Here is a 15,011-nt window from a genome sequence, read left to right on the forward strand (position 1 = left end):
TCCAATTTATCCTCGGTAAGTACACGCCGTTTTACCGTTCGCTTCTTATCGAGAATAGATCCTGTTTCCCTGAATTTGTTTACAAGGTTTCGCACGTTATTTCTGTGTGGAACAGGCACACCTGGGAATTCTGTTGAAAATCGTCTACGAACGTTCCCACAAGAATTGTAATCACATACGAATCGTACATAAAAACTTTTGTTGTAATGTGTACGTATGTGCCATTATTAAAACTATAGCAAAGCGCATATAACACTTAACAAACACTTTACAAAACAATAGAAAATCGCAAATACGACTGAACTGAGATCGCGAAGTTACTGAAATGAAATGGGGTTAAGAAAGAAATCCACAAGTTATGCTCAGAGCCATGTCTTTCAGTTGGCACTCTGGCGCCACGAGGTGTTAGGAAACTTAAGTTCCCTTTTAGCGTGTCTTGTTACCAAAGCTACGAGAAATTTCCTAAAAGCATGCCAGAAAAGGTGTGGATGCACGAGGATAACATTTCCAACATCCCCCGTGACAATTAACGCGCTTATTTTGAATGTAATTGTAACTAGAATTCTGAGATCTCGAAGCTGTTTCCATAGCGGAGATATCGCACGCGATTTGACGGGAGTTGGCGTCCTGGCGGCCGTTAAGCGTGCCGCGGTCAAGGCGCCTAAGGCTGAACGGAGGTCTTCCAACAAATGTTTTTTTCTTTTCTTCTTAATATCAAAGCAGAGGGTGTCATCGTTGATGCTTACAATACAATAGCGGCTTTGCAGATGAAAAGGGAAAGTACTTTTCCTCTTTGGATGGCGAGAGAACAAAGAAATGAAGTTTGTTACTTGGGTTCATAGCATATGGGACATAAAGGAGATACGCTTGAGTGACTTGGGATCTAACTTTGAGGGAGGGAGTGCTACGCCCCTTGTGGGTACGTACTTACATGTTATTTACCACGGCTACAGATATCTTAATCTCAGGGGGATAGGTTCTTTGTTTGAGAATTCCAAATAAGAAAGCGTTTTATAGCCAAGAGGATATAGTAAAATGCGGATCTATATTCTGAGAACTTGACAAAATACAGAGAAAATATATGTATATGTATAATCGAAAAGGCTTCTTCTTCTTTTAAATGGCTTCTTCTTCTTTTAAAAGGCTTCTTCTTCTTTTAATATGGAAAAAGCTTCTTCTTTTTTAATTATGGAAACGGCTTCTTCTTCTTTTAAAAGGCTTCTTCTTCTTCTAAAAGGCTTCTTCTTCTTTTAATATGGAAAAAGCTTCTTCTTCTTTTATTATGAAAACGGCTTCTTCTTCTTTTAATATGGAAATGGCTTCTTCTTCTTTTTCTTTGAATTTCTTCTTCTTTTATTAAAGCGTAATCTTATTTATGTGCTCGCTTTCCCCCCGCTTCTTTGTCAAGCAATACAAGCTATACTTGTAGAAAGAGTAGGGTCGACTAAACTGACAATAGCGCCACCTCCTATTTGACGACCAAAGGGGAATAACCAGGATCGCTAATAACGAGCGCTGCCAATGGCCCAGTGCGACTAATAAAAAGCGCAACCGAAAAGTGCTTCGGGGCGTCTAATTTGACACAGCGCCACCGGGGAACGGACAAATGCAAAAGCTGACGATGTTCTCCTCGTCAGAGAATCAAAAAAGAAATTGAGATGAGATACATTTCTGAATTCATTTGCTCACCTAATAACTTTCCTAAACGTTTCGTATGCGGCCATATTCTTAATTCTTTTAAATTACTACATACATCATTCTATTTACTTCTATTATAGTATTTGAACTCTTCTTTTATATATTTCTCAATTTACTATAATATATATAATCCCTCTTCTCCGCTCTAAGTTTTTTATAATTTCCTTCACTCCTCTATATATAGCGTGCTGCCATCTCTTGTCGATTCCGAGAAACCATTCCTCCTTGCAACATTCATTGTGTCGTGTGAAACTGGCACGTGACAGGAGGGGAGGGGCAGAATCGAACTTTCGGGCTTAACTTTTGGGGTCCAACGAATAAAGGTTTCTATCCTATAAAAACGGCGTCCAGGACCATTTTGTTAATAACTGTTGCATTCGCGAAATCATAAACGTTCAGTGCCTGGATCTACAAGCCGCAAGACCCCGCAGTGCGGCGGGGGGCGGAGACAAAGAAGCCTTTAGGGGGCTCTCAGCCATTGACTTAGTAGAAGGTTCGTATATGCGTATGTAAAATATAAACGAATACAATATATACAGGTAAAGGAAAAGTTCCCTGTGCATATAGCACCGTGCCATGAAGGCACATTTAGGGTATGTGGTAGGGATGGCCAAACGGATCCGGATCCGAAAAATCCGGATTCATTCGGATCCGGATCCAAAAATTCCGGATCTGGATCCGGATCAGGGTCCGAAAGTTTCGGATCTGGATCCGGATCCGAGAGTTTCGTATCTCAATCCCATTATAATATTACCACACCTTAAAAGGTATTATGATCTTCGATTACAAGGAAATCTTTCATTAGATTTTTTTTCAAGTGTTGTTCCTAAAATACTTTGCTACGCATCGGCTAACACACTCGTGCACAAAAATAATCTTACTTGTTTAACATAAAATGTCAGAGGTGATTTTGTAAATGCCATTGAAACGAATATGTATTCATTCGAATGTATTGGAAATGAAAATACACATAAATGTGAGACATTCCATTCCAGGATGAAACCTTTAACACATATAACAAGATAGAAATGTTATACAAAAATTATACAATTCTTCTACAGTTACAGTTTTACAAATTAAAATAAAACATTATAATATATGCAGTGTTATATAATTACAAAGTGTTAAAAGGGAGGTTATCTAAGTGTCCCTCTCCGATTTCCATGAAACTTGGAAGGCGTATAGTGGGGCCCAAAGGAAGAAATACGTGTTTTTTGGTTCAGCTAAAAAACTGTTTTAGGGGGCAAAACCCCCTCAAATGTCAAGATGAGGACAAATTGAAGTGAGGATCTGACCCCTGTGTCCCCCTCCGATTCCCATGGAATTTGACAGGTGTATAGAGAGGCCCTATGCCCCCTGTTCCTTCCTATGCCATATTTACGTGGTTTCGGGGTCAGATCCCCACTTCAATTTCTCCTCGACTTGACATTTGAGGGGGGGCTCTATACACCTGCCAAGTTTCATGGAAATCGGAGGGGGAGACTTAGACCTCCCATGAAAGTGCATTAATTAATTACAAATCGCGCACGCGCGCACATACACTATATATGTATGTATATTATATATATATGTATATTAGCAGGTAACAATATGTTATAAGCACATTCTTACTTTCCAAACAAGCGCATGTGGGATGGCAAAACGGATCCGGATCCGAAAATTCCGGATCCGAATCCGAAAGCACGGGATCCGGATCCGAAAATTCTGGATCCGGATCCGGAAGTACCGGATCCGGAACCAACCGGATCCGGATTTCGGATCCGGATCTGGCCATCCCTAGTATGTGGGGGGCCTTTGGTAATATTTTTCAGGGGGCCCAAGATGTGTAGATCCGGCACTGTAAACGTTGCTCATTGCTTTGCTCCTCAGGTATCAGGAGGTTAACAAAAGTGCCATTAACTTGAAAATGAGGGGGGGGGGGGCAAGTACCCTCTTTCCCCCGCAAAGTTACTACATGCAAGAAAAATGTCGCGAACCTGTCTAAGCGATTCATCTTTGAGCAATCACTTCTTTATTGCTGAGCACCACATTTGTTAGTAAGATCACTTCCAGCGAAGCCTTTTATATACTTTACAAGCATTACAATTCGGTATGCAAACACGTGGGTCAGTATTGGACATTTTTTAAGTACGAGCACAATCAAGCGCGGCGAAGTTTCAAGGTTTCCTCTTCAACTCGCCTGGTGGTCCGTGAGTTATATGGATGACGTCTAAGAAAGTTGCTCCTGGATAAATCTTCTGGAGCTAAGAAGAAGATTGTGTGGTCTCAAGTAATGACAAGTAGGAAGCGAGGATTCGAAGCTCTATACTCCATGAGGCCTTAGAAAGATCGCTTCGCGGGCTTGCAGCAGACGATAATGTGGGGGTGTGTCTGCGAGAACCAATCAGCTCCGCGAATGAGCGAGCCCGGTTGCCACAGCTAGCTCGCTGCACCCTTCTGGAAGGGTGAGTGACCTCTGCCTCTTGCTACCTCGGCCTGTTTGTTCGGCTGAGGAGCAGACGACACGAGAGTATCGGCAACAGCGTGCGAGCGACGTCTGCTGTTAGCCCGCGAAGCGCTCTTTCTAAGGCCTCCTGCAGTATAGGTGTCCCATTTTCATTGCCGGCCTTCGTAATTTATAACAAAACTGATAGAAACCTTTCCTAGATAAATACACTGTTGAAAATACTTTCTGTATTATCCGTTTCTACACACACGCTCGGTTGAACGACATTTTTCAAGACTGAAATTAGTTAAAATGTAGTTCAGAAATACAACAAGTGAAATTAGGCGAGATTCGAACCTGGGAATCTTAACTTTCGCCGCCCCCCTATCGGCCGGTAATATCTTTCTCTATCGCAGAGAGATAAAGAGATTTTTTCTCTTCAGGCCCTACTCTTTATTGATAGAAATGTGGTATTAGAAATCACGAACCACGTCAAGTCATCGACCATTTTGTTGGATCTGGGTTTGCATCTTGTTCCGTAAAACCTAATTAAAAATTAACAATATTTGGTTGATAATTATCGTTTTTGTACTATTCCATTATTACATTAGCATTGGAATTATGTAACTTTTAACAATTCGTTTGTTAAGAACTCTAATATAAAAAGAAGCATTAACTGGAAGCTGAATTCGTTAACAAAAGCGAAACGTTATTAACTAAACGTTAAAATATAGATAAAACTTACATAATTGCAACGGTGTACTGAAATTGTCTTTTAACGAGTGGTTAAGTACATTGATATGCTGTAGAAAAGGGGGTTCAGCGGAAGCAGAATTCGTGAAAATCTATTTTTGAAATAAGCATTGATGTGTGCTTAAAAGTTATATTATTACAGTGCATATATACAGTATAATTTAAATAGAGTGAAAAATTCCAAATATACGAAATATTTTATTGTTTATCCCGCCCCTAAAACGCAGCTATGCACTAGCCAATTTTAAATGTCCAGCCCCCCACGAAAAAATGCTGCGTACGCCAGTGAACAAGTGGTAGCACAAAACACTTCCTAGGGAGTTTACTCAGTTTCAAACAGCAGTGTTTATCTTATACATTTAGATAACGCATCACTTTCAAACGGATACCTGTAAAAACATTCGTGTTCCGCTACAGACAAACACGCAATTCACAACACACAAATCATTCACTCTTGGCAGCTGACAAAACACTGGCGAAAAACTTCAAGTTACCAAATACGTATTATATTTTCATTATGTGCTGTCACTGAAATGTTCGAAAAGAAACACAGCCTCACGTCATTTATTTTACACTTACTCTTGAATGTAGTCTTAACAGGATTGATTGATTTGTTGTTTTAAGTCCACTTTATGCACAGTAAGGCTAATCGGGACTGGGCCTACAGTTTAAAGTGGGATCCGAACCACTGTGCCTCCACCGGGTATCGAACCCTGGACCTCTTGATTACAAGGCGACGACGCTACCACTGCGCCATCGGGGAGGCCCTGTCTTAAGGCTCGGCTGGTCCTTTGGCATGTGAATGGGCGATTTTTTTCAAATTTTCCCCTCCATTCGAAAAACTTCTTGGATATTTCAAAATATGAAACATTTCATCAGCTTAGAATTCCTTCTAGAGCATTGACGTGAATTTTCATTTAGTTTTCTTTCATTGTTGTCTAGATATTATCAATAGTTTAATAGACTTATGTAACCACAAGTAGTTCTTCAAATTGATTTTGACTCACTTTTCCATGGTTCGGAAAGCGTCGGAAACAAGGTCAACGTTAAGACCAATTTCATTAAATTTGTCAACGAACGTAAACCCAACCTTTGACACACAAAAACTCTAGATGGCCCAACTGTTCTGGTTACTGAATTGGACTTGTGACCGACATTTTTGAGAGGTGGAAATCACGAATACTCACATCGTTTGGGCTACTTCCTCAATGCCTTCAATAATATAAAGAGAATTGTTGTACTCATAGACAAATGAATACATGCACACAAATGGCCACCAACAAAAAATATTCAAAGGGACCAAAATCAAGCTTACATCATGATGCACTATATTAGTAGTCACATTTACGGGTCAATATGAACCTTGGGTATGTACAATTTGTATGCGTGAGGACGGGGGCGTTCTCAACTAATTAAAACAAATATTCCCATATTTTATTTTCCACATTATTACTCAAAATTACTTGAAGTCGTTTGATTGATTTGGCATATTTTACTTCGCATTTCTGGCACATTTGTCTACGTTTCCAACGTCTAGCCAGATGCCCTACAGTGAAATTTTATTGCATCGTGCATTTGCATCCTCTGTATCTGCAGGTCCTTTCTATTTTTTCCCTTAGCAGCACCTTTACAAAATTAAAGTCGATCGTTTAAGATATGTATTTTAGGACATGAAATCAAGTAAAATGAACACACTTTGTTCCACCTTCTTGGACCTTTTCGTGAGATTAGCACATTTATTCCCTTTTCACCCCCTCTTTGATGCTTCATCACTTTTTCCCTTCCTTTTCTTTCATGTTTTGTTAAAAAATTGGAGACGAAAATAAATTATTTCCACTCTTCTTGAGCAGCTACATGAAATCCTATAGTCTCATTTTGTAGAGCAGAACAAGAGCTAAGATTTGGTATAATATAATCATTGCAGCCCCAATAGTTCACAAGATAATGTAGCAAAACCCGCGAGAAAAAACACAATCTTCAACGAAACCTATTCGGCAGATCCACAGCTCTCTCTGCGGTCCGCGCGAATTATATACAGAAGGCGCAGAAAAAGAGAGCATTGAATAAACGCATTTTATCAGCAACTTTTTGAAAACATTTTAAGAATCCTTTCCCTGCTTATCAGTGTTCACACTTTATGAAAAATCTTGTGCTTGTATAGAGGTCAGCCTTCAATATCCTACCAAAAGAAGACAAGGGGAGATAAAATGATACAAACGAATTTACAGTGTTCTGCAAATACAGTAAAGCGGGCAGCTCTAAATAACGGACATTTTCTAATTCCCGGCAGAAATACATAGTTGTATATGGAGAGATTACTTCTTAACAAAAGACATTCTTAATAACGGACGCGACCACTGAAAATTAGACCCCAGCGCCGATTTAATTAAAACTTCCGAACAACGGACAACCGTGAGAAACAAAAATGGCCATTTCTGAAATTCGAAACTAGAAGTGTTTCAATAACGGACAAAATGTATTTTGGAAGTTTCAAAGCTCCACTGTACTTACTTAGCACCAGAACTCTGGAAAATCTCAGCCCATTGTTGTGGATCATAAAATTCAGCAGTAAAGTCTGGAGCGAAGTCTGCATATGTGAATCCAGGAGGATAGTTCTTAGTCATGAAATCAACGTAAGCAGAGGAATTGTCTGGAAAAGAAAATGAGGTTTAGGGTAGCCTATTTATACGTAAGTTTCATATTGTTTTAAAGCTATTTTGCATATCTTTCATCTCCGTTGTTAAATTTATAGATTTGAAGAAATTCAATATCCAGCTTAATAGTGACACACAAACAAGGACAAGTCAGGGGCGTAACATACAGGCCCACAGGGTCCGTATTTTTCATCTACAAACTTTATGCAAATTTTCATCATCACTTGCTTGGACATTTCTACCCATTTAGTTTTGTCTTGAATTTGAATTGTTTTAAGTCCACTTTATGCACAGATAGGCTAAAAAAAACTTTTTTCTCTTCTTCCTTTTCTTTTTACCGTGTACAGTCACCAGCAATATAAATGGGGGATCTAGATCCTGAAATGCTCCCTGCCCTGCAAGGCGGTATGTGTGTTGTCTAATTCTACGGTGAAAAGTTGATTTTAGTAGCAAATTTTTAATGGCAACTTCTATCACCGCCGCATAGTTAGGCAACACACATTACGCCTTACAGGAAAGCGAGCAGAACGACTTGAGATGACCGGACCCCTCTCCGATTTTCTTCATACTTGGCATACTCACTAATTGAGGTGTCCTAATCACGAATCTGAAGTTAAAATTTGTCGGAAACGTCTAGAAATTGCAAAATAAGCAAAATAAGGCGTTAGTTTTCGGAATGAAGCCGTCGATTTTAGCGAATTTTTTTGTTTCACAAGCAAATATATATATATATTCCTGATACTACCACGACACCAAATTTTAACTATGTTTGCCTAACCTAACTGAAACTAACCTAACCACGCGCCAATGGTTCGTGGGGCTAGCGTCAATGGTTCGCAATTATTTGCAATTTCTAGATCCTGATACTACCACGACACCAAATTTTACGTTTGCCTAACCTAACCGAAACTAACCTAACCTCGCGCCAATGGTTCGTGGGGCTAGCGTCAATGGTTCGCAATTATTTGCAATTTCTAGATCCTGATACTACCACGACACCAAATTTTACGTTTGCCTAACCTAACCGAAACTAACCTAACCACGTGCCAATGGTTCGTGGGGCTAGCGCCAATGGTTCACAATTTCTAGACGTTTCCGACAAATTTTAACTTCAGATTCGTGATTAGGAGGCCTCAATTAGTGACTATGTCAAATATGAATAAAATCGGAGAGGGATCCGGTCATCTCAAGTCATACCGAAAGCACAGATTTCCTCCCAAACTCTAGAGTGTAGGCCTAATAAGAAAAAAATCAAAGCCCATTTGGATTAGAAAAATAATTGCTGAATTGTTATCGTGGAACAGCTCGTATGCCTTGGATTTATAATGTGGTTAAAACGAGAATTGCGGGAAAACAGAAAACCGCGAAATACTCTATAGTGTAAATCACCAACCCTGAGACCTTCTGTAAACAAACGGTCTCACCGATTCGATGTATCACTCCGCGTCAGCTGATTCATGACCGAAATCATCTGCTGTTACACTCATAGTTCGCCGCACCTATTCATTTTATATAAGAGCCTCTGAATGTGAGAACCCGATCTCAAAACATCAGACGAATATGCATGCGCATACATTGTTACTCTCCCGGTCATTCTCTCTTTCATAACCCTTAAAACTGCAGACACTGACACACCACTGCACTGGGATACGAACTTAACCACTTCATTTACTGGTTTCTCAGGATACCACTGACAGAACGTTACATAAATATTGAGTAGAATCTGTTTCTCACCCCTTTTCAAAGGCTGTCCTTGCTGGTGTTTTGAAAACAAGCTCGGAGAACACGGAGACTTTCCCGCACGCGTAGAACACGGCATGTTATTTTTCTAAGGATAAGTCAGGCAAAATTACTAAGTTGCACTACTTTCTTGCTGTTCACATGAATATTTTTAGAAAATAACCAATATTATAAAATATCATTATGTACACAAATCTCTAAGCTCATTGAAAGTTACAATGCATATTACTACAAAATGTTCACACTTATCTTGCCTTGCCATGTCACCAAGTTATTTTACGAAGTGCACTACATTTAGCAGAACAAAAATCGTTATTAGGATGCTTGTCAAAGTTTCCAACCGCAATAAATTTACGAAATTTCTTTGTCTTGTTTTGATCATCATCATCAATATATTTATTGGACTTACAGCAATGCATATGGCTGTTTTTGCCCATTATATATTTTATTTACATAAGATACAATTTACATAAAATCTACAAACAAATTTCAAATACACTCCTATCTATATCATCTTTAGAAATATACATTACCATGTTATATCATTTTGTCTAAAAAAATGCAAGTAAAATATATTCAATTCACACGCAAGAAACAAGCCAAATTCATGGGAAATGATTACTGGTGCAAAGAGTTAGCCATAAAGGTGAAGCAATAAGTAAAAAAAGAAAGAGCATTGGGTTTAAAGTGAGACGTCATTTGCGGCAGCGTATCCCATACTAGAAATTGGCCATTGTTTTACATTATGTAACGAATCCTGTAACAACGTTGGATTTTCGTGTGGATTATTTTACTTCTATGAGTTTGCAATGCTTTCTGTATGCACGTGGTTTTGTTTACAGAAGGTCTCAGGGTTTGTGATTTGAACTTTACGTTAACAGTGCAGCCCATAATTGAAATTTAGTTTTGAATGATGAGTTATGCGAAATCACTGGAGTTTGTTTTTAAATCTAGTTTATTCAAAGAAAGGCTATTCAGTACTGGACCTACACTTTATAGTGGGATCCAAACCACTGTGAAATGTGATTCCACCGGATATCGAACTCGGAACCCCTTGATTGACTTAGTTGTCAAAACAAAGCAGCTTTGGAAGGTGCCTTTTATCCGCCTTTCTACGGGTCTACCTGATATTGCTCCTAGTAAGAGCTTCGTACATACAATTTCTAATTTATAAGTGAGCAATTATTCTTACCATGCCAGCTCTTCCAAAACCACTCGGATCCAAAACTTGGAACGGAAAAGACGCCCCAGTGGATGAAAATTCCGACCTTGGCCTCATCGTACCAGCTTGGCAAAGGGCGCGTGTCCAAGCTCGCCCAGGTAGGTTCGTATTGTGCCGCTGCAAGCGCTAGCAGCGCAAGGAACGTCCATATCACTAGCCTGGCCATGACTGACAGCTTTAACGGCGATCGTACGTTTTCTATGGAAAGAAAACAGAAACAAAAACAACTCAACGTTTTGCCGAAGAGATAACGAACAGTTCATAGTTCATTACAGTCTCATGTTCGTACGTTTATCTTTGCATGCAAGCACCTGGTAACAGTGTCGCACATGAACGGTCAACCGCAGGAAATTTTTTACACCGGGGCGTTCTCTGCAGGGTTGTTAAAGTTCCAGGAATTTTAAATAATTTCAATTCCGGTCCAGGAGAGAAAATCAGCAAGCGTAAATTAATTCTGGACCGTAAAGAACTTTTCTATCTGTAAAGTATTTCAATTCGGTCCAGGAACCTTTTTATTAGATCAATTTAAATACGGTCCAGCAACCTCTTTTCCGAGAAACCTTTTTTCAATTAAACAGTACGTAACTTGGACCGAATTTAAATTGTGCGAGAGAAAAAGGTTCTGGTCCTACAGCAGAACCCAATAGAAGTCATTAGAATTTAAGTGTTCCTGGACCTCTAACAACCACCCTTGTTCTCTATAGTGGAGTGGCGTTCAAACGAACTGACTATATTTCAAACCGGCCATAAATAATGAGATACAAAACAGGAAATACAGGGTGTCCCAATAAAATATATACACAATTTGAATTATTATTATATTAGTGTGGTCCAGGTACTGCTGGAAATCTGAAGCAATGAAATCCAAACACAAAGAATCATCATTTCGTTCTGTATGTTCATTCTCGTTCAATGGCTGCAATTCAATTCATCAACCCTTGCCGGTTCTGTACTGTAAACTTCATCATTTATGTATCCCTATGTAAAAATGTATAGTGGCGTGGGGTCCAGTGAATGCTGAGGGAATTCTTCTGTGCCCCTTTGAACAATCCATCTGTTTGGCATATTCTTTTCAAGTGCCATTCACAAAACTGCGCTGTCCGATCCGGATCATCTGCATTGGGAGATTGGAATGTAACTGTTCCAATGCCAGTACTTCAAAATGCAATGCGCACTTGGTTTTGAAATTCCGGTTACAGCAGGGTGCCCACAGGGGAGGGGTGGGGGTTATGGCGCAGTCTGCGCCATCGAGATATTTCGGGGATTTTTTCCCTTCAAATAATATAAAATTCAATATGTATATATTTTTCCAAAATATATGTAAAAATTTCACACCCTAAATGCACCATATTTAATCCATTAGATGAAGAAGAGAAAGTGTTTAAGGGTATTATCGAAGGGAGGGGGGGGAGAATATCCACCTCGTACATATTAGGCCTTAATTTACATGTGGATTCTCGGGGCGTGTTTGGCGCTTTACTGAGGCGAATGTGAAATTTCATACTGTAGCTGCATTACAAGACATAAGCGATATTCTCGATATTCATTAATAACATCACTTCTGAAAATATAATGCTTAGTGTTGGTATACTGCTTAATTTAAAGCAGGTGCATCCTTTGGAACAAACATACGAGATCGAATCCGCATTCCTAATTTGTTGTCACAAGAAAATTTTACTTTAACAAGTTAAATTTGCACTGAATATAAAATCCACATAATTATTGTTATGGGTTACTAAAATAATTTTGTTTACACCAAGAAAGCGGGAGTGGGGTGGGGGGTGAGTTCTTTGAAAAAGGAACCGCATTATACTATCGCTATGAGATTAACTTTCTGGGAATTACGATATGGTTTGATAATATAATTTGGGGGGACGCATGACATGATTTTGGGGGGATTTGCCATTGGCCTTGGGGGGGCACCCCTGGGTAACAGTGTGTATACTTCTTTGGGACACCCTGTATTCTCGTAAGAGGCGAGGGGATCATGCCGTTATTTAGTAGTCTGTCCTGTATTTTGTCATTCATGTGGACATATTTTGGTAATTGTATTAGAATTAGACGCCACTGCTTTCTGACCACCACGTGATAATATTTGAGATAACAAGCATGTGTGGTGTTTCGAACGTGACTATGTATTCGTATGTACTTTCTCATATCATGAGTTCTTAAATTCATTTTTCTGATAATTAACCTAGAAATATGACATAAGATGATAAAAAATAAAAATGATTCTGAAGTCGACATATTTATGATTGTGCGAACTTTACTTAAATGAAAACTAACTTGCAAACCTTATGCTCACTACAATTTAAATATTATAACCGCACACTATATACGTAAACTCCAACGCTATCTTCTAAAAGTTTACATTCACATTGAAATATGACATCAATGTAAAAACGTAGCCATACTGAAGTTGGAAAATAAAAATATTGCTAAGGGACGTGACTGTAATTTATCAAATTCACAGGAGAGAGGAAATAAATATCGTTAGGAATGTGTCCGACTCCTTAAAAGCACAGGCGCAACCATGAATTTTTGTCTGGGGGGGGGCAAGTACCAGGATAAACGTACCAACAATAATAATAACAACAACAACAGCAGTGACAATGATGTACGTAACGTGATGCTGTGTGAACACCGGGAATCCTTTATTGGCACTGCTGCCTGCAGTCGGTAGACTAGATTCGTAGCTTCCTATGCCAGTCCTCACTTCTCGAATGGTGGACCATGGGACCTGAAAAAAATAAAGTGTAAATCATTATAGTACGCCCCTCGTATCATGCGTCCCCCAAATCATATCATGCGTCTCACCCCGAAATCATATAATTCGCGCCCTCAAACCATATCGTGTAATCCATACAAAGTATTTAATTACGAGAGCGTGTCTACCTTAAGTAACCTTGGCCAACCAAATAACATGCTCCAGCCGTATGACCGATTCAATTATTGTTTCACGAGACATTACAGAACCCCGGCTAGAAATTCTTAAGCCCAGGGTGATAATATAATACGGCGATGAATATCGCTTATGCCTTGCACTGCAGGTATAGTATAAAACTTCACATTTATCTCAGTAAGGCGGCAAACACTCATTCTCGCAAGACATTGTTGGGAGCTAAGCGAGCAAAAATACATTTACATATATTTCTTTGCAGGTTTTCAAGAATATAAATTTAATGGGGTGTCAATACTTTCTTAGGATCAAGAAATATTTAGTCTTTTCCAGCTTTTCTTTTGGCACGTTCGGGATCGAAAACGTGTGGATACGATATTGCTAAATACAATCTCCAAAATTTAATGTTCGAACTCTCTCTCTCCACTACAGAAATCCCTTGACAATCTAAGATTTAACATTTAATCAAGAGCTTCAAATCGCACACCTTGAATTTAATACTCAATCCTACCACCAAAATTTCCATGCCGATTTTAGACTTACTGTTGATATTGAAGAGTGGATATTGCGTCCTCCAAAAAAATAATTCTGAGTCTCCACACCAGAATTTCCGCAACAGTCTAAGACAATAATAATACACAAGAATTTGATACTCCCTCAATTTAATGCTCAATCTCCCTCTAACTAAAATACCCCCCATAATCAAAGACCTAGCGTTGGATACTGCCCCCCCAAACGTTTAATTCAGAATCCTCACAAAACCCACGTGCCAATTAAGGCCAAATGTGTAATAGTTGGATATTTCTCTCCCCCCTCCCTTTCGATAATACCCTTAAATACTTCCTTCTCTTCATCTAATGGGTTAATTATGGTGCATTTAAGGCGTACAATTTTTACATATATTTGAGAAAATATATATATAAATGTTGAATTTTATATTATTTGAAGGTAAAAAATACCCCCAAAAAATCTCGATGGCGCAACCTGCGCCATAATCCCTCCCGTGGGCACCCCTGCTTTCATGAGTGCGTTTTTGTAAGTTGTAATGCAAACGAGTATAACTTTTCAGATTTGGTTATGAAACAAGAAACATCGTGCCTGATGAGACTCGGTAACTTGGCGCCACCTGTGTGTGGTTGAACTGATCGCTGCCCAATAATACAGCTTTGTTTCCGATTTTAAGCATCCCGAAGATAATTTCATGTTCAGCTTTTGTGTTGTCACGCAAACAAGTTCATGAACAGACTTACGTGCTTGACCTACCCCTTTTGTTGTTCAGAAGTAGCAAGCATGACATGTCAACTTTTCTTATACAATTTCAATGTTCCTTTCGTTCATCCAGGCTGTTTGATTATGTGGAAAAATCCCACGCTCTTGACTGATAAGCAAATGGACTTTACAAAAAGAAAGAAAAAGATTGGTGCGAGAAACTTTACTTACGAACGTTGCAAAACAAACTTGTTGACATAATCTCTGTAAGAAATCTTTGATTTTAACTTCGCTGGTGTTATCTCAATGTATGTTTGCGGTGTCTACTTCTTCAAAGCACTATTTGTTATTTAGCTTTGTTCCATCATGAAATAACGCAATGCTAATACTTCAGGAAGGAATTCAAAAACT

At 39.1% G+C, this 15,011-nt stretch overlaps 1 protein-coding gene across 1 annotated transcript in view; it reads right to left on the reverse strand.

Annotated features, from left to right (window-relative positions):
• The window catches only part of LOC145981544 (alpha-L-fucosidase-like), a 34,894-nt gene extending 24,231 nt beyond the window's left edge, over positions 1-10,663 (reverse strand). Inside the window, exons 1-2 of the mRNA XM_083114854.1 lie at positions 10,463-10,663; positions 7,388-7,526 (exon numbers count right to left, since the gene is read on the reverse strand). Coding sequence (XP_082970980.1) covers positions 7,388-7,526; positions 10,463-10,658 — 335 coding nt within the window. The 5' untranslated portion in view covers positions 10,659-10,663. The remainder of the gene's footprint in view (positions 1-7,387; positions 7,527-10,462) is intronic.
• Between the last annotated feature and the right edge of the window lie 4,348 nt (positions 10,664-15,011).

Source organism: Lepisma saccharinum, chromosome 29 (assembly GCF_977018435.1).
Source record: "Lepisma saccharinum chromosome 29, izLepSacc3.1, whole genome shotgun sequence".
NCBI lineage: Eukaryota > Metazoa > Arthropoda > Insecta > Zygentoma > Lepismatidae > Lepisma > Lepisma saccharinum.